The sequence below is a fragment of the Stegodyphus dumicola genome, chromosome X1, assembly GCF_044657685.1.
Source record: "Stegodyphus dumicola isolate Sdum_Otavi_A_Nest chromosome X1, ASM4465768v1".
Classification (NCBI taxonomy): domain Eukaryota; kingdom Metazoa; phylum Arthropoda; class Arachnida; order Araneae; family Eresidae; genus Stegodyphus; species Stegodyphus dumicola.
Genome location: NC_140780.1, coordinates 179,970,326 through 179,997,487, shown reverse-complemented (window position 1 = coordinate 179,997,487; position 27,162 = coordinate 179,970,326). Strand labels below are relative to the sequence as shown.

Genomic DNA, 27,162 nt, shown 5'->3' with positions numbered 1-27,162 from the left:
GTGAATTGACGCAAAATACCAAAACGAAATTAATAGCCCTCCTGGGCTAACGCCCATTAGGATAAAAAGACAGAGAAAGTGAAAATAAAGGGAGGAAAGAAAAAGAACTTAGCAGGATATTCTTCGCATAAAATTCATAACATAACATTTAAACAAAACTTTGATTTAACATTTGCTTGTGCACAGTATTGTTGTTTTTTAAATATTGTCACACATGCAAGATCAGCACCTCTTTTATTTAGCGATGAAGAGTTCAGTGGGCACCCGAGGGAACTTACTTTTGAAAGTGGTATCAAGATTCACCCAATTTGTTCTAAGTGTCACAATGCACCCGCATCACCGGCACATATCCTTGAGTGCATGGAGTTGTCTCTTGTGGACCTTTACTGGTCTCCTAAGCTTGTTTTCGATTTTTTAAAGGTGAATGGACTCGTGGGCCTCGTCTAGTATATTCCTAGGCGCGGAGATTAGTAACAGCAACAACAACAACAGTTGCTCAATTTGAAATTTTGACCTATGGTTTCGGAGAAATCGTGCACGTAAGCAAGAAAATTATAATTTCACCTATACAGGGAAATTATAATTATGAGAAATCTTAACTTAAAAATATACTTACCATCAAACCCTGTAAATGCATATTATTTTTTATAAAAAATATAAAAATGTACTTTTAATTTAAAGCTAGTAAGTATGTATAATTATATATTTAAATAATATATAATATATATTTATATATATTTAAATAATATATAATTATTATAAATTTAACTGAGACATATGAAAAGTGAGGAGTCGACATTTTTATATGATTTCGAATTTTACTATAGTTTTAAAAGATCAGAAGAATTGCCGGTTTGTACAGATACAGTATTTATATAATCAAGCAAAATGTTTTTAAATTCTAATGAGAGAGTTCAGAGAAATTATGCATGGAAACAGGAAAATCCCAGTTTTGTAGAATATTAATTTTAAAATGAAATTACCTTTAAATCCTGCAAGCGCGTCACATTTTTTTATTTTAATAAATACATAGACAGATATGTTAATGAATTCACTTTTCTATCGTGAGTATCTATATATTTATGTAAAATTGTGTGCAGAAGCATTTTATATGCACAGTTCGGGAGATTTAATAGGATGCATTTTCTGAAATGCAGATATAAACAAACTGTTTGGCTTTTTAAACTGTCTGGCATTTTAAGCTCAGAACTTTTTTTAACTATAGTTGTAAAGCGAAATTTTACATGGGCCTTGTTTTACATATGTTTTGCTTGTAAGCAATCAAATTTTAATATAAAAACATAAAAATAAATTTCGATTTTATGGTCTATTTAAATGCACCTAACCCCTTAAATATGTCTTGAAAGCATTTTGTAATTTCACACTTCATCCAAGTTTCGGACTGGCAACGTATATGTTCTAAAAAGTACTCAATAAAATAATAATACACAAGAAATACTCAGAACAACTTATCAGAGCAGGAATTGATTCTCCTTAAGAACATTCATGTTAATAAACCACAAGGTTGATTATTTCTGGCAAGGTGTGCGAAAGTGGTCACTTGTCCACCTGTTAGAAAATTTCATTTTCCCGTAGGGATGATGTGCGCAAATGCCACTTGTGCGAAACTGCCATGTGCGCAAATGTCACATTAGCCTCAAGCTTAATTCTTGACGAAAACAAATATCTCTGCATTAAGACTTCGATTTATTTTTGCAATAAAATGTTTATATTTTTAAGGAAAAGTCATTACAAATGACAGTATGATCATATAAGTAATATTTCAATAATTCGCAAGATTTTAGAACTAAGTTTCTTGCAAAATTCTAACATGTCTTTGTGAATATTTGACATATTATCGTAATGAGGATAACACACATGGATTTCCTACTGATGTACTTACAATATTTTTCAGGATTTGTATATTCTGTGCAGAAATCTGAGATACTTAGATTTTTAACCTACCTTTTCGAACAAGATATAAAAGAGATGGAAGAGATGAGCAAGAAAGTAAGTACTTTTCAAAATGCTCAAATTTTTAAGAAATATAGAAAAATCACGAACTTAATGTTCTTATAAAATTATAGCCTTGTCTAAATGTTTAACTTAAATTATTCACTTATTGGTTAGACGCTTTTGGTCATAGCAAATACTTCACCGATAGCGTTGTTTCTATCTTATTAAATATGATCCTCAATGTAAAATTCAATGTTAAGTATTATATTTGCTTCTCTCTACTCGCGAAACTGCAAAAACTAAGAAAAGTTTTACTTTAATAATCTGCTCCAAATTACAGTGCCAGAACTCAGAAATTTAATGCAAACAAATTACCTCAAATCTATAGAAACTAAAATTAAGATAGCTAATATCATGGATGGTTCTCACCCTCTCAAATTTTCCAAATCAGTAAAAATTTAAATAAACTTATTTCAGGAGCTGAGTCCTCTCAGTCCTTTTGACCTAACCTCTCAGTCATTTATAGCATAGCACTGAAGGGCTTATTAGCTCAAGTAGAGGGATCTATTTCTGAAGGACTTTCTAAGGGTTCTGTCTCGTACTTACTTTACATACGGAGAAAATCACGTAAACGCCCATGCTGCCAGGCCATTCATTAGGAGTCAAACCGCGGCTTTCGTAACTTCCTCGTGAAAACATCGAGCAACCAGCGCTTAAAAATCTTCATTTGGTTACCAGTGGTCAAAAGCTGATACGCCACTTAATTCTTAATGATATTCAAGAGATGCATATCACTTTCTTAGAGGTGCCAAATCCTCACATTGAGAATTACGATGAAAAAGCGCATTCAAATCTAGCTGTATTCTCGAATTTTCATACTTCGACTCCTTTTGAGAGATGGCCCACCAGCGGCCGAGCGGTACAGACGCTGAACACTGGTAGTTCGGTTCGAGGTTCGAATTCCGCGAACGGGCTGGCTGCATGGGCGTTTTCGTGGTTTTCCCCATGCGTAACGTGTATACGAGATAGTTTCCCTTAGAAAAATCCTCCACGAATACATCCCTTCCTTTAGGCAGATAGCCCTCGTGTGCTTTGCCATCATTGAATAATCCAATCCAATCCAATTCTGTTCAGAGATGTGTTGAAATGAGAATCAAAGAGAGACTAGTCAGTAAAATAAAACCTTGCATGTGGCTCTTACGAACAGTCCGACGCACCATGCATAGCAAATTAAAAACATCACTGAGAAATTAATTTATTAATCTCTTATATAGATAAAATGTATTTGTATTAAAATTCTGCAAATAATAACTTTTTAATAAAATCAATTTTAATACGACTGTTTTTTATGTAACAAACTCTTCTGGTGCAATGATCCACAAAATGTTCCGACCGGTCTTCCGTGAGATTTAAGTAACTTTCCTCTCAATATACTAGCTCATCGATTGTCCAAAATCGCATTATAACGACCCTCTTGTATATATGAATATGAGAAAACGTGATCCTTTTCCTGAAAATAATTTCCTATTTTGTGACGTCCATGAGCAAACAAATATAAGTGTAATCATCCCCAGTTGCTTTTCAACACATTTATCCTGAGCAAAATTTAAGAATTTATAATATCCAATACCCTCAAATCTTATTTTCTTACTACTGCTTACTTGATGATAACCACCAGAATCGTTTGGCTTTTGCCCTTTCTTAAACAAAAAATTATGTGTCTAAGTAAATGTAAAGAAAGTCACCTCTTATCTTGCAATAGCGGAAATAATGGCACCTATGGATCTCTCCGTGTAAAGTCCTCAAACGCAGATGAAACAATTCCTTGCAGGGCCACGGCGGGCTTCCTTGAGAGAGGTGCTGAAGGTGAGACGTTAGGTAGCTCGCCACACGAGGAAACTATAAAAGCCTTGGAACTAAATTGAAATTCATGAAAATACGTTTAAGCGACTTTTGATACTACTCCTTCAAACTTCAGGGGTCAGGGAGTCATAAGTTCAACCTAACAATTTTTATTCTACCGGTAGTTAGTCGTCTTTTGTCACGTGCAACTAGGTCGTCTTGGCGTTAGTATTCATAGATTTAAAATTTGTATGTAATTTTTTTCTTTTAATGTTACTTATTGGGTGCAGTATTAAAGCATGCGTTTGTTCATTTTCTCCCTCCTGCCAGCATGCGTTCGTGGTGTAAAGGTAGCACACTCGGTGCGTATTCGAGAGGTCCAGGTTGGAGTCCCGGCGAGGGCATTGCTCATTTTTCAAGTTCCCACATTGGTATAAAGTAATGACTCTATAGTGGCGTCCGAACTAAAAGGTGCTGAACAATAATTCTTCACCTCCAGGATTTCGCGACTGGGTTCCCTAATCTAGTGTCGCCCTTTGGAAGGGAAAGTATATAAGGTACTTTCTCCCTCCTTCCAGCATGCATTCGTGGTATAACAGTAGCACAGTGCGTATTCGAGAGGTCCAGGTTCGAGTTCCGCGGAGGGCAGGGCTATATTTCAAGTTCCTGCATCGATAACCTAGTGTGTATAATATTTCGTGCTCAAAATAGGATTTAGTGCCTGCCCACCAGCCTCTGAGTACTAGTAGTTCGGTTGGAGATTCGAGTGGCGGAGAACGGGCTGGCTGTATGAGAATTTTCATGGGTTTTCCTATGTGTTATGCAGACACAGGCCAGTTTGCCTTAAAAAGCCATCCACACGGCATCTACCATTTCTGTGTACTGTCTAATGGGAGTATTTAATAAATAATAAATAATAAAATAGTGTTTAATATTTATTAATACTGGTGAAAGGGAAATAATGGTGGCAGTCTTGTGTCATCCACCCCAGCAAAATCATCAATTTTCATTACACTCACCTCCCTCAAGGGGTTATATGAGGGATGTCGGTGGGACCTTAGATCTCACTAAATGTGAAGAAAACAAAAAATTTCAAATGAAGAAAAGGATTTTTAAGAGAAATAGATGGAAAATATATGCGATCTCAAAATATTTACATGAATGAAGCCCGCGCTACATTTAAAAGTGGAGAGAAAATTTAAGATTCTATGATGATTTTGGCATTGAACTTAAAGATCGCTTCCAGTCTAATAAAGTAAAAATAATATTAATCTAATGCATTCTTCGCAGAAATTCTACGTAAAAGTCAATTATAAGAAAATCGTCCATAGTTAATAGTATTCGTTACGATGACATCGGGGCGCAGGCAATTAAACTCATAATTGAGAAATATAACATCTGAAGTTCGACTGAATGAATGTGCTTTATTTGTATTCGCCAGAATATCCATTTAAATTAAGTGAAATTATTTATAAATTTATTAGTCACCAATCATAAATTAGTTCTTTTCAAAGAGTTAATTCAAAAAGTTACAGTAGAGTGGATCATGAGTAATTTTTGGTAATTCGCAAAAGCTCTTGATTTTTTGTTATAATAATTAAAATGTTCATATATATTTGTTATAATAATCGATAATAAATATTCATAATAAAAATAAATAGCTATTTGGTATATTTTCAATTAATTTATTTTTAAATAATTATAAATATATAAATTTTTGATAATAAAATTACTAATTATTATCGACTTGTTTAATATTATTTCATTACACACACTTCTATTCTTCTAGCTTCTTTTTTAAGAGAAGGTATACTTTGACTGTTACCCACACTTGCAGTTGCATGCATTTGCAATCAGAGCCAGCGCTAAGGTTTTTAGCGCCCACCTGAGAACTGAAAAAAGACGCCTTGCAATATTTTTTTATATAAACTTTCTTTGCAATCCGCGAAAGATTTATAGAAAAAAAAAGCAATAAAAGGACACTTAAATGTATAACTGAAATATTTATGAGAAAAGTTTAAATTCAGCTCGACATATACTTAATATGCCTTTGCTAGCTGGTCAAGTAAAATTGGCAAACGCCATTTTTTTTCTCGTTTGACATGGTTGTATGTAAAAATTAATTTTTAGATGCTAAATCGATCATTTATATTTTAAACAAAATCGAGTTTTCAAGTTGTGAGAGAATGTTAAATTGCTACATACAGGTGATTGAAGAATGTTTTAAGGGTTTTGAATTTTTAATAAATCTTTAATATATTTTCAATCTTCGTAATTTCCACAACTTAGCATCAGCATGATACCAGATATTTCCGCAAAACAAAATGATAATAATTAAATAAAAATAAAGTAAATAAGCTTAGAAATGAAATTAACCTTCATTTGTAATATTATTTTTGTTTTCATCTAGAACACTTGTGCCATTTTTCAGTTAATGTAAATAATTTGAATTAATGAAAGATGTTTGTAACCTCATACCTTACCTAACATGATACAAAAAAATCTTCTGCTTAATACCTAATAATAAATCTCAATAGTACAATCTTTCTGAAACACACTGTCCAAAAAGAGAAAGAAATATGCAAAAAAAGAGAATTTTCTTATGTTCACTAAATTATTTTTAATGATAATTGAATCAAAATTACGGGATATGTGTTTTGTCTCCTATCTGACACGTGACGCTTAGGAAGACAATAGGGGAACTGGGGAAAAGATATTTTTTCTCAGGTGATAAAGGAGAAGGGAAAATTGGACGAAATGTCGTTTGGACGAAAAGACATATAAACCTTTCAGAGCACTGGTCGAGATAAACAATGCTGACCTAGGAGGAAATCCCGGGTAAACCAGTTCCTTAGTTGCGATTCACCTCTCGGCTGTTATATATCTTAATGAGGTTTCTAAATTCCACTCAGCGATCACTAGTTTCGAGTTATAAATAATATATTTTCATCATCAGACCCATTGTGGACCTACCTAAAGTTTAATGGAAGTACTACAACACTAGAACCCTTGTATAATCACACCCTTATCGACTTGTCTAGCTGCGGTTAATCAAGGAGATTTTATTCATTTTTGCTTGCCGCGAAATGAGAACTGAACAGATTGAATGAGAAATATATCTCTAATGAAATTCGAGGAAATAAGTTTTAAATGAAATTCAGCAAAATGTGTATGATTTAATAGGCCGTACATGGAAGTCATGTGGTGTTCACATACATGATTAATGAACATGATTTGATTGATGATATATGCTGATTCTTGATACATAACCTAGAATAAATTATAAAAAGTTCTTTTAGGAATATCTTTGACTTCACAAAATATTTAAGTATTTTGTATTGTTGATAGATATTTTATTAAACCTAATGTGATATTTATAATGTGATAGCACAAGTACAATTCAATGAATATCATATATTGTATTTAAATACCCTGATATAACTGCAGATACACGATTTTTAGATTTAATTCAATTTCTAAATGGTATAATTATAAATAAAAAATTTGCGGAATGTTGGGTTTGACATTATGATGGTGATTGCACTTCTCAAAATTAAATGTTAAATACTTCGCTGTGGTTCGTATTTACACTGTACAAGGGGAAAATGTCGAAAACATTCCACAATCAGCCCTGATCTGCCTGAAGCAGAACGAACCTCCTCTACGAAGGTAGAGCCAACTTAATTGCAAAAATTCAAACCCTGGTCTAATTTCCAGGTTTCCCACTGGCAAGCCAGACGCAGGAAGAGAAATGAAACGTTATAAATTAGGACGCTATGCTTTTCTTGCTTTGTTACATCATATTAAAATTTTCAATTTAATTCATTCTTACGAAATATAAAAGTTTTTACTCATTTAATTTTTAAGATTTCCCATATGTACTTTACGTAGAATTTTAAAGATATTTTGACGAATTTTCAGTATTAATTTTATTACGATAAGCTATCAAACCGAAATAATTCCTTTGCGCGCTTCTGATTCTCAGTTTCTAACCAGTTAAAATTAATGCCTTTGGATTTAAGTGATTAAATGAATTTTGATAAAAAGAAACAGTTTGTAACTCAACACTTAAATATTCAAGTGATATTAAGTGCTAATGAAATTTCATCATTAATATGTAGTTTTAAAAATCACTTTCAGTTGAGCTAAGCCATATAATAATTTAGAAGTTGTGTGACGGATATTTTTAATATTACCAGTTGCTGTCATTAGTGGTGACAGAATAAGCTTCAGCAAACTTAAAATAATGAAAAAAGAGAAATGTCAAGTATGGATATTTTCTTAACAGAATAATCAAGACACTAAATTATTTTGCATATTAGAGCTAAAAATATATATATTGGGAATTTAGTATCGTTAAAAGCAAGAGCAAATTTTTAAAAATAAATTATAAAATAAATATTTTTTGAAAAATTATTGCAATGTCTTTATAGTAATTGCATTACTACATATATTCTTCAAAGTTTATTTAAAGTTATTTTTTGTTTTAAATCATTTATGAAAAATGTATTTTTTACTTTTTATGTGTTATTTTTCCTCATATAAAAGATATGATTAAAAATTAGAATAAAAACTATGATATTACGATTTAAAACAATTACATTTGTTGAATATAAAAATGCCATAGGTACAGTTAATTTGCTTTATGTTACGAGGGTGCATATTTACCCGTTTGTCTCGATGACAAAATATACAGGCACGGCTCTGCTGTTGAATAATGTAAAATTCATTCCTTCAACGCCTAACTGGTGCATGAGTGATGTCTTTCCCGCTGTCTCCAAAGTCTAATGTAACTTTCCTAAAGCGATTTCAGATATACACAATACAAATCTTCCTCTTTTCTCTACGAGCATTCTCTTCTAGGCCAATTTTGGCCTCTTGCTACGGGTCCATCTTGGAACTTTAGTCACTGACATTCTTAACATATGCACTATTGAAAGTCCATTTTCTATATTTAATTTCTTTTATTACAGATTGCATCGTTTTCTTATGTAAAAACTTAACTAATCTTTTTTTCTCGAATATGAGATTTATTTTAACGGGAATATTTCTTTTCAGACTGGAAAAGTTATTGAGAAGCATTCGTATATTGTTGATGTGGATGGTTACACCTTTCGACAGGCCACAAATAGAGATGGTAAGCTTATTCTTTAGTTATATTACATGCTTTAACAAAAAACCCAGGTTTTTAGTTACAAAGTGAAATAATAAATAAAGCACTTTTTAAAGAGAAAGGCAGATTTTGTTACTCCATGAGAACTAGAAGTGGATATTAAGAGTAGCGATTAATTTTAAAAAAGAGTAGCAGAATTTGATGCACAAACTCAGAGGAACTAGTCTTTAGATAAAAGTGAAGAGAAAAAGGATTCATATGTAAATAACATCCCAAACATGGTACTTTAGTAATACGTTTTTAGTCGAAAAACTCATTAAATGTCAGTTATTATCCAAAAAATAGTCGAAAATTGTTTTTAAAAACTCTGCAATAGTAATTTTTTTCCGTAAGAATGCATCACACGAAAATTCCCAGTGGGTCTTGGATATATTACATAAATTTTCTTTCGCTAATCTAGCTCTAAGAAACGTGTATTAATAATAATATGCTACAAAACTATGATAAGATGAAATATTTTCAGCGAAAATTACAGCAAAGCTTAAAAAGCTCAAACCAAAATGATTGCTATGTAATAGAAAATTTACCAAAAGATGCGGTATTATTTCAAATGTAGAACATATGAAAAGAGATACTTGCAATCAGCTCAAGATTAAACTTATAAGGTATTTCTCCCGCCTTCTTAGCATGCCTTCGTGGTGTAGTGGTCAGCACGCTCGACGCGTATTTAAGAGGTACGTGGTTCGAGTCCGGCGAGGGCATTCCTCATTTTTCATCTCTCCTGCTTCGAAATAACATAATGACACTACAAACTTACTTAATTGTATTTAACGTAACCTGAAAATTCTTTTGTAATATAATATCAATAAGTTAATGCTCTTATTTTAAAAGTAATGAACGTTAGGTATCATGTAAGTTCCCTTTTGTATGCATTTACACGTGTCCAACTACATGATATAGTAAATCAGATTATTGTTCATAGATTTGCCTTATATATAATAGTAATAATAATAATAACGAAATTCTTACGTCTGTTCCATCTGCTAAAAACAATCTTTGTTGTTATTATTATTGTTATTGCCTAATCTTTATGTTGTTGTGACAAATTTTAAGATTATTAAGTGCAATTATAGTTTTTAAATTTTCAAACGTTTTCCTCTAAAACTCGTTTTCTTTTCCTTCAAATTTTGAAGCTCTGAACATGCTGAACGAAGTTTTAAAGCTCTATGAAGCAAATTACCCAGAAAGAATGAAAACAACTTATTTTATCAATGGTAAGAAGCGCAACTATTAAGTATTTAAATTGAAATGGATTATTATTTTATTTAAAATTTGAAGAGTGAAATTTTTATTATTCTAAAAACTTAAGGTACTTCCTCAGAAGCACATTGGTTACATCATGTATAAACGAACATTTTAACGTTAATAATACTGTAAAAGTCGATGAAACAGATTGATGAACTGACATAACCAAAATAACATATTTCAGAAATTCCTGTTTTTACACCATTTTACTATAAACGAAAATTGTCAAAAGGTTTTCCACCTTCACTTTCTGCCTCAAAATTTCAGTATGGATGATGTTGAATTCGTTGAAACAATTTTACTGACTTCTGTTGCAGCTGCGTTATGGTTTTTTAATTGTCTAGACTACCAACATAAACACTACAAACATCGAGACCTAAAGGAACAAACTTCTTTGCATATTAGAGATATTTTAAAATATGCGTTTGTCGCAACGGGCTACAAAAATATATCTTATTCAGCAAATATTTAGGTGTATGCCCTAGAATCAGTGACATATCCGAGTTAAAGAAGCTCGCTGCGAAACCCGGAGGCTAGCAGTACCAATAATTGAACTTAACGGTTGGCTAATATTTTCAGCTAAAAAAAGATTAATATAAACAGTATCATAGGCATATTTTTACTTTAAAACAAGCATACCAGTCTTAGCGCAGGTAGACTGTGTCGACACCACCGACTGTGTTCGCTGTTCCTAACGAGGGCACAGATACTTTAGTTTCCATTGAATAGTGGGGTAGGAAAGGATAGACTTCTCTGACAAGAAGAAAGTTTCTGCCTTCACGTATATGTTAAAAGCACACAGTTTTTTCGCTTATATGGCTACTCATTTACATTAGTTCTGTTATCTCACATGGTATTTAATTTTATGATTTTTTAAATGTGTGTTTTTTTTAAATATAATACAGATTTTTAAACAGTTTTTTAAATGTTTATAAAAATGTATTCTTTAAAAAAAAATTTTAAACGGTTTTTTTTAATTTTTATTACAAACTGTTAAGAAGAAATAAATGCATTTTGTAAAAGTTATTTTTTTACTTCTTTTAATACAACAGGATCTCACAAGGAGATTATCTTCAGTAAATTAAATTATTTAGTTACAGCATACAATTACCATAAAATTCTTTTCGTCTCCTGAAAATTTGAAGTGCTTTTAAACGTTTACATCACAAAGAACTGATCATTCTTGAAATATATATAAAAAATAGCAGATGATTTCACAGTGATAGTGTTAAAAAATATAATTATTTTATGAAGTAATTGATATAAATCATTTCTTGAGAAACGAGAATGAGCAATTGGAGGCCAGAGAGAGACTGAAAAACTTATCAAACAAATTCATGAACATAGAGGTACTGTGAGTTTTATCCACTTCAGTCATTTGAACACGTTCTTTGTTTTAGAGGTAATATACATACTTTTAATATACATAGTGATCTCATTACTGCTAGTATAATTGCTAATAAAGAAATATGTAAAGCATATTTTGCTGTAATTTTTTTATGAATAAAATAGATTTATCTGTTTATTTATTTTATTGTCAAAATATTGATATTGAAAGAAATTACCAAACACGATATATGCGCTTTTCTGGCATCTCATTGTAGATACAAATGCACTAAGAGTACTCCGGAATATTATGCTCTAGAAAACACACATAAGTAAACTTAAGAAACTCGTCTTCTTTGTCAACAAAAAAGACATTTTGGTAAACTTGAAAAAATACACAGATGAAACTCACAAAAACTTTACAGATAAATTCACCCAAAAAGAATGGAAATCTTGTGCAAATAAACTATTGAGATTTTGCAACAAACAAATGTATAAAATTACCCCGTGAAAAACTTCTACGAAAACTATTTGGGAATGCAGTAACAAAATGGACCTATTCACTTATCTAGTTGGATGCTAGCTTGAATCAAAGATAAATTTAACTCACGAGAAATTTTAATAATATCTAATATTTTATTTTTAAAAACAAAGCCAAAATTGAAGGAGGGAGCTTAGATATCGCGAAGATAATGAACTGAAGGTATTCCACTGCCTAAAATATTAAACACTGCTTTATAAGATTCCTTTGAAATCTTGCAAGTCAGTGAGAACATTTTGAGGGAAGATGTTTACCAAACTCATTTTTCAGACAAGACGTAAATATATTCAACAACTCTTTAAGGTGGCTTACAGTGATTCGATTTCTTTGTGATTATATCAAAGGAATGTGAAGATTTTAAATACTAGGAGAAAAGTGAATTAGCACATGTGGGTGCTTCTAAACGTAGATGGAATTTCTCTTGTTGAAACCACTCAGTTCGAGATAACTTTTTGGAAGCAACTATTTCCAAAAGCCAATCTCTTTCTTTGCCTTTTGCTTCAGATAAAGCCCTTTAAGCGGTTTGTAAGATATCAGCAGAAAAATTTAGGAAATATGCACACATCAGGAAATCCACAGTCAAAACTAAAGACAATTAAATTTATTAATGTTATCGAGGTCCAAAGGAAGGACTCACTACCAGCATTGGGCCCCCGAGCCCTGATTGTTCATCTCTGATCTAAAAAGCTAGTCGATCTCCTTACACTTTGCTTGGAGTGTCTTCGGAGATATAATTTCCATATACGGGTGCTGAAGATCATTTATCGTGATCTGCTAATATTTTTAAGTTCTCTTAAGCAGTTAAAGGGTTAAGTCTTAAGCAGTTCTCCCCACACCCCTCTGATTAAAAATACGTACTAGTAAATAAAATGGTTTATATTGTTTTTTTAACATGAGAGAAATCAACTTAAAAAAAGATTCGAGATGTATTGTGGCATGCAATAACGCCGATTAACAAAGCAGCAACCACAAGAAAAGTGATGTACATGCTCATGGTGGTGCTAGAGGGAGCAGACGTTACATTGTCTTATCTACAAGGGTGGTAACCCACCGCATTTCAGTCTAAGCAATAGTTGCATACGAGGATTGTGAAAGGGACTCTTAAAGGAGCAACAGCCAGCTATATTATCCGTTTTGACTCAAGAAGATTGTTTTAAGGCAAAGCACGCAAGGGCCTGTCTGCCTAAGGAAAGAAATACCTTCGGAGAGAAATTTCTGAGGGAAAAAGTCTTGTATTCACACTACGCATAGGGAAAATCATCAAAACACCCATGCAGTTTGTCCGTTCTTTGGGATTTTAACCCAGGTCAAAATGTTAATGTTCAACAGCCTTATATAATTTGCCACTGGTGACTGGAGGTCTAACTAAGAAAGAAGCAAGAGGTACTGTAATCCATAGGTAAATGCCAAAGGTGTTTCCGCGGTTAAATGCATTCTTTAAGATAAGCAACAAAACGGGAAAAATATGAATAAAAGAAATATATTTTATGAATTCATTGGAAGTTTCATGGATCATGAAGTATAGCAAAAGATATTAACGTAGGAAAAATGCAAAGAAATTTACAAATAAATAATTAAATAATAGTGGATTTTCGGTTGCAAAACAAAACAGAAATAACTGTTGGAGGTCTGTCAAGAAGGAATGTGATGACCTAGGAAAAGTACACCACTAAAAGCGTCGGTTCATCCAAGTGTAAAATCATAGTGAGATTTATGGTGTCTGTGCTCATTCACTGGGTAGACATATTACTTACTCGCACGTGCTCTGGGGAGCATCATGGAAAGATATTAAATGCATTCCAAGCATGCTGCATTCATACTGCATGATTATTTGAATGGGAAGACCTGAATGGCCATGATATACAAAGCAGTGTTTTCGAATCTAAGTACTGGTCAACCAATGCAAGCGTACAAATTTCACACATTATCATCCATAAAAATGATATCAAGACCCACGGGAGCAAGAAAATTATGAAGATATTAAGCAGAAAGCGGTATCTTTGTATCTTACTGCAGTCACAGTTATAGGGGGATATATAGAGATCAGTTTAGCCACCGACAGTAATTCCTGCCTAAATCATCATATCACTGCTTTTCATGCACATGCATTTCTTGTTGTTGTGACATATTTTACTTGTCTGACAGTAACATCAGAACAAGCTCATGAAATTCATCTACGCAAGGAGTTCAAGATTACGCCTGTTGTTGGCAAGAGCCTTGAGCACAGTACGACTTTGCTCAGTTCCGCCCCCAATTTTGATGGAGAGCACCCTGGGGGAGACGGATCCGAGGGTCTCCCACCCATCTTTCCGTACTACCGACTTCTCGAGAGGACTTTCGGCTCGCCATATATTTAAAATGCCTCACAGACACTATATATTTACAAACATCCATGTCTTCTCTGGGACTCGAATCCGGGCCCTTTGGTATGGCAGTCAGCGTCGCTAACCACCATCCCGGCTCAGTGGTTCATGCATTTTGCAATTGTTACTGGCATGATAGCCGAGCTCCATAACAGTAACCATGGGGAATCGATCTGTAGACCAAACCATGACCTATCCTTGAAGCGTATAGTATCCCATTGTTATGGAGTACAGCATTGATCTCAAAAGCAGTCTCTCCTTTTACGAGGGTATCTGTGAAGCAAAGACCATTGGTTACCTTACACGCAGTTGATTTGTATGCAGCCTTTAAAAAATGCAGGTCATCCTGTCAAATGCTGCAAAGTCAGAAGCAAGTTAATGTGAAGTGATTGACCTGTAATGTCGCTTGCAGACACAAAGAACGGTCATCCCGAGCGGTTGACAGCAAATAAGGGACACTTTGACAGTGAGTTTTCGAGTTGCTTCTAAGAGTTTCTAGCACTTCTCTACTAGAAGCATTTGTACCTCCTATTATCTGGTATCACTTAGAAGAGGTGCAGGCATGCAATTCATTTTCCAAAGTTTGGCTACTTCGGTTTTTCTTCTGAACTCAGTAATGTAGAGGTATACAGATTTACACAAAACACGACATTTTTATATCCAGCACGTTTACTTGTTAAAAAAAAGGCATTTTATGCAAAAGTGCATTCCGCGAACTAGTTCCCCTGACATACCTTTTTAAGTTTGCAAATTTTGCAGCTTCATGTTGTTTTCCTCCCCGAAAATATGACAGATTTTGCATTTGTTGCTTAACCTTTGAACCCAGGGACCGCACTACAGCTCAAAGTTACTCGTTTGGTAAATCTGTTTCTCAACCAGTAGCGTGCCAGCAATAGACTAGAGGAACTATGCTAGTTCCCAAACATTTCATGCATTAACACTTCGAAGTATATTTTTTCTAACATTCAAAACCATTAAAAGAAACATCACTTTACCTCCTTTGAAGCTAAACACCATTCTAAAGTAGTCGGGTTTTCGCGGGAATGAGCGGAGCTTGGGTCTCACTGGTTTTGTGCGAGACAGGACTAGCTGCTTTTATCTTTTCTTTTAACGGCCTGAGGGACTACCAGCAGCTGAGCGATAAAGTCGCTTAACACTAGTAGTTCGAATCCCGCGAACGGGCTGGATGGTGGGCGTTTTCATGGTTTTCCCCCATGTGTAACGTGTATCCGAGCCAGGTTTCCTTAGAAAGGCCTCCACGAAAGCCCTTAGACAGATAGCCGTCGAGATTTTGCCGTAATATACAAACCAAACCTAATGGCTTTAGATAGACTATTACCTACTGGCGGTAGGTCGTAAGAAATTTCTTTGTGATTTTTATAAGCAAAATTAATTTAATTTTTACTGCTATAGTTTAGTTCATATTTATGAAAGTATTCTTATGGACGTGTAAATAATGCAAAATAAAGTATATTGATACAGAAAATTCGAAGTGAAAAGGCGTAAAGAATGCGAAATAAAATATATTGATGCAATAATTTCAGGTGTAAATTATGGAGAGGGAAGTGGTACGAAAAGCTAGTCTTCACCCAAGGAATCATTAGAGTATGCTCAAGCAAAATCTCCGATGCCATATTATAACATCAGCTGTCACTTTCACAATCCTATAGTCAGATTCGCTTGCCGGTCATGTTTTTTGGAGATAATTTATTTCCAAAGGACACAAAAATAATGACAGAAGTAAATCTTCTTCTCATGTTCTCTGTACAAGCTTGCAACATTATTTCTGTTATTCCAAAGTGAAATATCATATCAATTCAAAATGATTTAATGATAAGCAAAATAAGAAATAATCTGTTTTCCTGGCCTTGTGCTCTTTTTTAGAGTGTTTTCAACTAATTGTTTATTTCTTATGATATCTATCAGATTAAAAAAAGTATTTATTTGTTATGGTAAGATCATTTTGACTTTACCTCGTATCCAATTTTCATAAATCCATTAAAGCATTTTAGCCATTATTGTACTGATTAGTCTTCAGATTATATCATTAGGCTTCACTCTTCAAAATATAATAAATATTTTTGTGACGCTCACCTCCTTAATATAACCACTTCTGAAATAGGCCTGTATTTCTGCGAACATAAATAAACACTAGTATTTAATTTCACCTGTCTAAGAAGACCACCAGCGAAGTCTGTGCGCGGTCGTCATAGAGAGGTTTATAATTTCCCTTCATACATAGACCCCTTCGGAAAAAACTACAGCACACTACTATTCTGAGTGCAAGGATTAAATGTTAAATGGGCGCTGCATGTGGCATGTGAAGTTTCTTTTGGAATTCATAATGTAAATCGGCAGTTGCTCCATCTACATCATGCGCATATTTCCTTAAGTTTGTGACTGTTTTTCCTGACTGCGGGTATAGAACACTGCAATAATATTATAAGATAATTTAACATAATGTTAACAAAAAATGTGACAAAATAATTTTCATTTAGAATATTAAGTGCTTTTGTAGGCTGACTTATGTGTGTGTGATTATGGCAAAGCCTCGAGGGCTATCTGCCTAAGAGGAGGGATGCCTTCGTGGAGGACTTTCTAAGGGAAACTGGCTCGTATACACGTTACACATGGGGAAAACTACGAAAACGCCCATGCAGCCAGCCCGTTCGCGAGATTCGAACCTCGGACCGAACTCGGCCGCTGATGGGCCATCTCTCAAAAGGAGTCGAAGTATGAAAATTCGAGAATACAGCTGGTGGGCCGTAGGCTGATTTATGAAACTCAAATTTATTCTTTCTCAGTTCTTTGTTTTTACTGAAAAATATTATAATTCTTTTAAAATTTTAATGCGATGTTCATCCTTTCATCGCTTTCATTTCATTTACTTTATTCAGTGTTTTTATGTTTTTAAGACTATATATATATATATATTACTGAATATGTTTCAGTTCCAACATATTTCAACATCGTTCTTAACCTGTCGAAACCATTTCTCTCCGAGGCGACTCTGAAGAAATTCAGGCTCTTTGGAAAAGGTATACAAAATTTTTCTGGTAACATATATATTAAATTGTAGAAATAATCAAAAGCGTATTCTTCGAGAAATTTTTTCGACTGCTTCCCTGTGTTTTTATACATTAACGAATGATTTGGTTATTATTCCAGTTTACAGTATTTATATTCCTTCAAGCTATATAGATAATTAATCCCTTTTATGTAACTGTCTGAAAAACATACTAATCGCTTACTTTCAGTCTTTATTTAAGTATGGATGAAGAGAAATAAAAGTATTTCTGGAAGTTCTAGTAAGAAATCTAAGATTGCAAAATGGTAAAAGAATATTTTCGAGCAACAAAGCAAACGGCATAGAAATAATTGTTTTCAATCTCAGTCATATTAAGATAAGCTGCAAAACTTAGTATTTCAAGAGGAAGAGATTCGAAATATTCTTCATCGCATGTTCATTTTTTTCATTTCTTAATCTTTTATACCAGATTCTCTGTGTATCACAAAGAAAGTAATATTTACCCCTGTTTTAGAGTCTATTATATAACTAATAACAATAAGAATCGTAAGAACAGCATGCTGGATTGATTCTTATCAGAAAACCTTTAAAGATCACGTTTTGAGGACTTCACTTCTTAAACTGCATTCTAACTCATTTTCAATGTGATATCTGTTTCAGAATTAAAATTCTGTATCTCCGAATTGATGGTCTACATGCCTCAGTGAATAGCTTCTAGTTTGCTTCAGTCTTTGGAATCTTTTTTTTTTCTTTTAATGTGTAAAGACCTAAAAATAACACTCTTTGTTCGGAAAATAAGTTAAGAAACATGTTATTGACTGTTCTTTCTCTTTGGATCTTTGGTACTGTATAATAAATTTGAAGGACACCTTTATGCGAATTTAGCAGCCTATTTTTCCGACTAATTTATTAAAAACAGAAGAAATAAAATCATGACAACTTTATACAAAATCGTTAGTATAATGGTATCGATTATGCCAAACCTCAGACTTACTTGATGATGTCTTCCGTATTAATTGACAAAATTAAGGATAGCTGTGACAGGAAAGGTAGCTTTATGCATGCTTAACTTTCCTTTTTATGCTATTTAATTAATATGCCTGGAAACTCAGTATTTTAAATCGAATAAAGATCCACCTCTCTACATTTTCTTTAATTTTTTATAATATATTTCAGAAATTTAACGCAGAAGATTCTAAAACATCTCTTATATTTCTGTAAATTATTTTACGACCTCCATTTAGATTTTGTATTGCAAAAGGTAGACATTTTTGTGAAACGAAACAAAATTTGAAAAACTGTCACATATTCATCATAAAAAATTGAGCATAAAGAAAGACATAGTGAGCAGAAAAAAAAAGTTCAGAGAAATATAATGCAATGAAAAAGAAATTTGTGTGACATCATCGATAAAACCTGAACAGCACCACTTTAAATTTCTGTTTGCTAATGAACAAATTAAACTCATAGTAACAAACGGCAACTTATTTTAATAAATTTAAATTTATCGGCTTTAAAAATTAGCAGCCGAATTTGTTAATGAACTCAAACCCCTGCATGTCAAAACTTTATTAATTTAACAGTTTTTATTTGAAAATGCGACTAAAGTGTTTGCAATTATATTTAATTTTATTTTATTTAAAATCATCAAATTATTCCAAAACTAATAGAAGAATAAACATTGTTAAAGAAATTTAAGTTATGAACAGCATTAACAAACAGATACCTGATGGAACTAATATTGCTTTAATTTTAAGCAATTGGATATACTTAAACCCTTCCAGTTCTTTATTGTCAACCAGTTGACAATGTGAATGCTTCCGCCGCTCCGTGAGTAGTGGCTCTGATGATGAGCTCAATAGGGATGAGAGGGCGCTGAAACATTTATTACGTACGCAAGCATTATTGGGTGGATGATAGATGGCGTTAACATGCTGGCTCTTGTTAAAATAAAATTTCAATATAGATAATAATCAACAATATACAAAACTGAGTTTTAAAATTATAGTTACGCGAAATAAACATTAAACAAGTATTTAAGTATTACACAAAAATGTGCCAAATTATTTAATGAATCGTTAATATAGTAATACATACTACAATATTTAATTACATGTCAACAAGCATATTGTAGATATTCCACGCTTAGAAATACCTCGAGGAATTTTCACAAGGAAGGCCATATGGCCCAGCAGTTAGTTCCCGAATCCCACCCATTGCCCAATTCCGTAGAGAGAGATTATCATCATTCAACAGAATCACTGAACCCAATGCTCATGATTTGTTTATCAAACTTCCATTTTCTAGCTCGTAAATAATTTAAATAATCAAGACATCATTTGCGCCACAAAATTTGAATAAAGTTATTTAATTTTTGCCATTGAAAAAAGTAATTATCTGTTTTATTTGTCACGTCTGGTTCTGAAACAATACTCAAAGGACGACCAATCAGAAAATACTATAGTGCTAAAATCTCAAAATCGTTAGGATCTAACGACATAGGCGTAAGGGCTGGACTATTTAAAATGCCTTCTGTCTAACCGATAGATCTTATAAACTGCTCTAAAGCTAACCGACACCTTTCTATTCATTCCAAATGGTTTTGATTGATTTAATACCAGCGTCCCGTAGAGTGGTAAAATCTGAGGATCTAGAAGGAATTAAATTTCAAGAAATTTCCTCGGTTGTTAAATAATCTGCCAGAGTATCTGAGGAATCAATAATAGGACTATTACATATGTTTTAATTCGGCACCAATGAAATTTGTGTCATTGTCTATGTAAATAAATGAACTTTTGCTTCTTCTACTGGAGGATTTTCTCGAAGTTGCTGTCATAGATTCAGCTGTTAAGGTCAGCCACAAATTCTAGATGCTATAAATGTAAATAAAAAGTGTAACATTGTAGAGACATTAGGATTTTTTTGGAAGCAGGCAAGAGGAAAAATTAGCAACGCCTTCGCCGGGAATCGAGCCACGGACCTCTGGAATACCGGCCCAGCGTGCAGAACCACTACACCACGAAAACAAGCTAGGAAAGCGGGAGAAATACCTTATATACTCCCCTTTTTAAAGGACGACTGGGGTTTTTTAGGGGACCCAACCGCCAAATCCTGGGTGTGGAGAAATCTCATCCAACACCCTTTTAGTTCGGACGTCACTGTAGAGACATTAGGGGTTTTTTGGAAGCAGGCAAGATGAAAAATTAGGAACACCTTCGCCGAAAATCGAACCACGGACCTCTTGAATACCGGCCCAGCGTGCAGAACCACTACACCACGAAAGCACGATGGGAAAGCGGCAGAAATACCTTATAACATAACATTTATAATAGACACCCTTTCTCTCTTCCTTACATTTAATAAATAAAGGGTTACAGTGATCAGTTCCCAGATGATTGAATTGGAAAGTGAGGGACTATGCTTTCTAAAGGAAAGTCTGTCATTATTCGCTCTACACTTGTCGGTTTGTTTTGGAAACAATAACTATCTAATGAATTATTTCATGACACATGACTGTGTTTCTTCTACCTAAATGTCAAAATTCTTATTTCATAAAGTAAAATAGTATTTGAGCTCCAACATGGAAATTTTGAACATGATAAAATGTTATAATTGAAAGAGTTAATTTGTAGCCTTTTGGGAGTAAAACTGAAAATGTTTTGTCAAATTAAATATCTAAACTGCATAGTCAGCTGCCTACTCGTAGAAAACTTTCTTTATCTGAAAACGAAATGCTAAGAATTGCATGTTCTGAAGTGACTGTCTCGGGCTTTGAAGCGCTTTAATTTTTTATTAAAACCTAACCCATGAGATGTTTTAATTAATCCTATATTACTTTTAAGAAATTCATCTTTAATGAGAGAACCTAAGAGGCGTCCCATACTTTTAGCTTTATGTAGGCATCTGAAAAGTCTAATTAGTTTTAAATAGCCATTGCTATTATTAAAAATGTCACGCTCAGAGGTATCAAAGTTAAATTAATGTTCATCTGCTTGAGTTCTGCTGAGCAGAATTCAACAGAAGAAATGTTTATGCTGTGTTCATTATCACAGTCATCGGAGGGTTTTGTGGCTCATTCCATAGCAAAGCTGTTGAGCAAAGCTCCTGAGGCTCTAAAACCACGGAAAAGAACAACTTCTGGGTGAAGATAGGAGGAAATATGCTTCCACTGAGAGTCTTTCAAAGTCTGTATCTTTGAGAGTGATAGTCTCTCAAAAAGATATAGTATAATGGTTTAATGTTACGGTTTGAATACATTTCCTAATATCTGAGCGCACTTTTCCAAAGATTAAAATAAGTCGTCTCCAATTTAGGATCTTTTTTTGAAGTAGTATTTAGTTCGTATTGCTTACGAGTATATCTAAATTTTTGAAAATTTATGCTTATAACAAAAAACATCGGAAAGAATATTTCGATTATAATCAAGAAATTTTAATATTCTAATGTTTTTCTGGACACAATCTATTAGGTTTCATAAGTCTAGCAGCTATGAGGTTTTACTTAACGAATAATGTTTACAAGTGAATTATGCTATTACTATTGTTTCCCACGCATTCTTCTTATCCTTTTCGTATTATCGGTAAGCAATTTTTGTTTTACGGTGATAGTTTGTGACAACAGTTTTTTCATCACTCCGCAATAACCAAAGGGGCACGATTAATCGGGAATTAATTATATTAAACAAAAAAGAACAGTGTATAAGGGCTTTATTTTTCTTCTTATCTGTTTTGTAAACATGTAAGTGTTTTGAGTAGAACAATGCGTTTACCTAAACTATGTTCTTTTAAACTGTAGAAGAGATGACAAAAAAAGGAAGGGCTTAACTGCTCTTTATTCTTCACAATTCACAGGTGCTCCCGCATTGCGCGATACAAAGACCACCACTTGTGGTCTGAACGTAAGAAAATAAGAACTACAAGCTAACTAAATTTAAATAAGAGCTAAACTCGAATACCTTACACAGAATAGCAACACTAAGATTGGCCTTTTAGATTTTTACGTATGTAGTACGAATTTACGGAAAAACTACAATACGTCTTCAATATCAAGAGGACTAAACCTCTGGCCTTAAAGGCGGAGAGCAACTAACTGAAAGCACGCGTGAAAAAAGTGGCGAGAATGCTTACTCTCTCTCCCTACTAGCCGAAAAGCCACAACTTAAATACTTAAGAGTTAGTAAGCACAATTTTCATAAACAGACTAACGTATTTATTCTGGCCGGAACTGGAAAATAAGAGAGGAGAGTAAAATTTTAAAATAAAATAAACCGTTAGTAAAACTTGAGATACTTATAAGTGGATTGAATAGAGCCAATCGTAATGTACCGCCCCCTCTTTATTTTGCATGATTTTCAGGAAGTATAAATTAACAAAGAAAAACGTTTTTAGTTGTTAGGGAGAAAAATCTATCAGCCTCACTAAAAAAGTTATTGACATACTAAATTCCTTATTACATAGCATATCTAATTTCAGCAGCCTAGCAATGAATGTCGCGCTTACTGTGGTTAAAAAACAGATGCATCTCATATTGCTATCCATACTATTTTACAGCGATCTTTTGAATGCAGCAGCCAAGATATATATATATATATATATATGTGTGTGTGTGTGTGTGTGTGTGTGTGTGTAAGATAAAAAAATGCAAATCAAAATTATAATTTAAAATGCTTCTGAATTGCTCATTTTTAATTTGGGTACTTTCTCTGTAGTAATAACTTTCATCATATCTGAAAATTAATTCCCCATTACGTCATCTTAAAACTTATGCATTGCCTGTAAGTTTTAGCCAATCAGATTAAAGAAAAATTTTACTATAAATACCGTTGCAATCCTACAAGAGCCGGAACAGGTCATACAAATAGTATGGCATATCAGCGGCACTTGGACTACCCTCCCTCTTTCTCTGCCTATGTTTGCTGGTAATGTATCAACAACGTAATGTATCATAGTATGCAATTAATGTAAACTAATTATTGTAAAAACACACGTAATTGCATATAATGAACTGACAAAAATAAGTTGGCAATGTATCAGCAAATGTATGCAGATATATCTAAAAGTACGTAGTACGCATAAGTATGCAGATGAAGCTATTTTTTCTTTTGTTTTCATATTTATTTATTTATGTCTTTTTTATTATTTTATATTTTCTATTTTTGACAGCTGTTTGTAAAAAAAAATTATGTAAACAAGTCATGATTGTAGGCATGATCTATATACTAGAAATAAGTTGCTTCTAGCCACCTCAATTTATAATGTCATGATCAATTTTTTCAAGCAAATAACAATGTACTGCTAGACAATAATGTAATTTCTGAAAATCAATTAACACAAAACATACGTTACAGCACATAATGAATCGTCAAAATTGAGCTAAAGTTTCAGCACAACTTTACAACAGTACTTAAATGTAAGCTTTGTAAACAATTTTATAGTTCTTAATTAATTCTGATAGTAAACAGATCATGTTTACAAAAATGATTTGTAACGTGGGAACATCCCGTCTGTTTCTAATGCAATATATAATGTCCTGAAACATGTTGCCTGTACCCATTATAATACATAACATCTTCAAAATATGCACCTGCACAACTATGTATTTCGCAATGTATATCATGTAATTCAATCCCTTTTACTTGAGCTAATTTAACTCTGAAAAGTAAGAGTACCGTTGATGCCGCCGCCGGTGGCAATACTTATAGTGCTCACTGGAGTCACATTTTCCATCACGACTCGAGGAATGATGCCAAAATATTGTTAGTTTTCTAGTTAGTGTGTGGGGCTAATACCTGCTTACTTAGGGTAAATATTAGGTGGCCCCCTCACTTCTACATAACATAACATAACATAGCTAAAGGACGTCTCTTGCTTGGCTGCTTTTGTTAAAAATGTAATGCGCCATCATCAAAATTGTGGGGTGTAGATTGGTCCCATTGTGAAGTGCATCAAATAATAAAGATATATTTGGAATATCAAGTGATTTTGTGATTCTTCCCCGGCATCTTCTGCTACGTAATTGATATTTTCAGTGATCTTCTAATCCTCAATCCACTCGCGACTGCAAAATAATGTCTTCCCAAGTCAAGCACTCATCTCTCATCAATTTACTGCAAGGAACTAAATCTGATCATCTAAGTTGTAGCTGGTAAGATTGAGAACATCTCAAGTGTGGGTTCACCAATTGAATTTCATCTGTGGAATTACACTGAAGTGACAAAAGTCATGGGATACCTCCTAATATTTTGTCGGTCCTCCTTTTGCCCGGCGAAGTGCAGCAACTCGACGTGGCATGGACTCAACAAGTCGTTGGAAGTCCCCTGCAGGAATAGAGCCATGCTGCCTCTATAGACGTCCATAATTGTGAAAGTGTTGACGGTGCAGGGTTTTGGGCACGAACTGACCTCTCGATGATGTCCCATAAATGTTCGATGGGATCCATGTCGGGCGATCTAGGTGGCCAGATCATTCGCTGGAATTGTCCAGAATGTTCTTCTAACCAATCTCGAAAAATTGTGGCCCGGTGACATGGCGCATTGTCATCCATAAAAATCCCATCGTTGTTTGAGTACGTGAAGTCCATGAATGGCTGTAAGTGATCTCCAAGTAGCTGAAGATATCCATTTCCAGTCAATGATCGGTTCAGTTGCACCAGAGGACCGAGTCCATGCCGTGTAAAAAACAGCCCAGACCATTATGGAACCACCACCAACTTGAACAGTGCCTTGTTGACAACTTGAGTCCATGGCTTCGTGGGGTCTGCGTCACACTCGAACCCTACCATCAGCTCTTACCAACTGATATCGTGACTCATCTGACCAAGCCACGATTTTCCATTCGTTTAGGGACCAACCGATGTGCTCACGAGCCCACGAGAGTCGCTGCAGGCGATGTCGTGCTGTTAGTAAAGGCACTCGAGTCGGTCTTCTGCTGGCACAGCCCAAGGAAGACAAATTTCGCCGCACTGTCCTATCGGACACGTCCCTCGTACGTCCCACATTGATTTCTGCGGTTATTTGACGCAGCGTTGCTTGTCTGTGAACATTGACAACTCTACGCAGACGTCACTGGTCTCGGTCGTTAAGTGCAGGTGGTCGGCCACTGCGCTGTCCATGGTGGGATGTTATGCCTGAAATTAGATACTCTCGGCACATTCTTGACACTGTGGATCTCGGAATGCTGAATTCCCTAACGATATCCGAAATGGAATGACCCATGCGTCTAGCTCCAACTACCATTCCGCGTTCAAAGTCTGTTAATTCTCGTCGTGCGGCCATAATCACGTCAAAGCTTCTTCACATGAATAACTTGAACGGAAATGAAAGCCCTGCCAAAGCACTTCGCATTTATACATTTTCTACGCGATTCTACTGCCATCTGTATATTTGCATATTGCTATCCCATGACTTTTGTCACTTCAGTGTATAGTACGTTAACAACAAGAATTGAAACAAGAATGATAATGAATTTTATTTTATTTAAAGTATTGGTCTTCATCATATAAAGTAGCGGTCTTCAACCCGTGGTCCGCCCGCTGAAGATATTTTAGTGACCCCACATTTGAATTTGAAGAAAAATTGAAGAAATTTTGATTTCAAGAAAAAATGCCTTGTCAGCTTTTTTATCATAAAAAAACTTTTTTTCTCTTATTCTTGATATTTAAAACATTTTATTGACATACCTGATATTATTTGAGATAAAATTGTCTGAAAATGGCGAATTTTTCAAAAATTTCACTTTATCTTATGTAATATGTGTTACACCTGAACTTCAATTAGAATTTATAGATTTACAGCGTGACTCTGCAGTAAAATGCAAGTTTCTTGAAAATCCTAGATTAATTTATTTTTATTCGAAGTACGTAGCCGAAGACAAATATCCAGGAATTCGTAAACATGCACCCTCCATGTTTTCTATCTTTGGCAGTACTTACAAACGTGAACAGCCTTTTTGTAAAATGAAAATCCTAAAATTAAAAACAAGAACACGACTGGCAGACAGACATTTGGAGGAAACTTTACGAATTACAACAACACAGATTCACGTTAAAACTAAAGTAACTACCATCTTCCACTAGTAATGTTAAGTTTTTTTTCTTTTCTTTTCTTTTTTGAAAAATCTGCAACACTATCTCTTCGCTTAGAATCAATTGTAGTCTTGCAAAACAAACCTCCCTTTTTTAGATAAATTTTCTGACTATATTATTTTTTTGACAGACTTGTGGCCCGCGGATCTTTGTGAATTTACTGATGTGGCTCTCGGCCGTGAAAGGTTGAAGACCCCTAATATAAAGCAACGCTCTTGATTTATTCAATATCCAAAATCTAAAAAGAAAATGTTTTATCATCCGGAGTGCTTCGAAAATTAATCTAACAAAGTTAAAAGTGATCTGATGAGTGTTCTCAATGATACAGTGTATTAACGTTCCAAATTATTTCAGCATTACAACGATTCAAAGGTCGTTAGTATGTTTATACTACGCGCTTCAAGTGTGCACACGTGAGCAATTTATTTTCGTTTTCTCCATCTCACAGTTCGTAAAGCGAAAACTGAAATAAGAGAATAGGGTTCATTAGCAATGGAGCAAAGCTCAAATAGTGCTATGGATTCTAAAATTTCACGTAAGATCTTTTATGAATGAAGTAAATTGATGTAACTAGAAATTTGTACATTATAATCATATATAAATTGCT

General features: G+C 33.9%; 1 protein-coding gene across 9 annotated transcripts in view; it reads left to right on the top strand.

Moving 5' to 3' along the window:
• Positions 1–27,162, top strand: part of LOC118188601 (SEC14-like protein 2) — a 171,850-nt gene that overhangs the window by 101,260 nt on the left and 43,428 nt on the right. For all 9 annotated transcript variants that reach the window (XM_035359083.2, XM_035359088.2, XM_035359086.2 and 6 more), the window contains 4 exons: positions 1,916–2,010; positions 8,857–8,935; positions 10,105–10,185; positions 17,398–17,484. In XM_035359083.2, the coding sequence (XP_035214974.1) occupies positions 1,916–2,010; positions 8,857–8,935; positions 10,105–10,185; positions 17,398–17,484 (342 nt within the window). The remainder of the gene's footprint in view (positions 1–1,915; positions 2,011–8,856; positions 8,936–10,104; positions 10,186–17,397; positions 17,485–27,162) is intronic.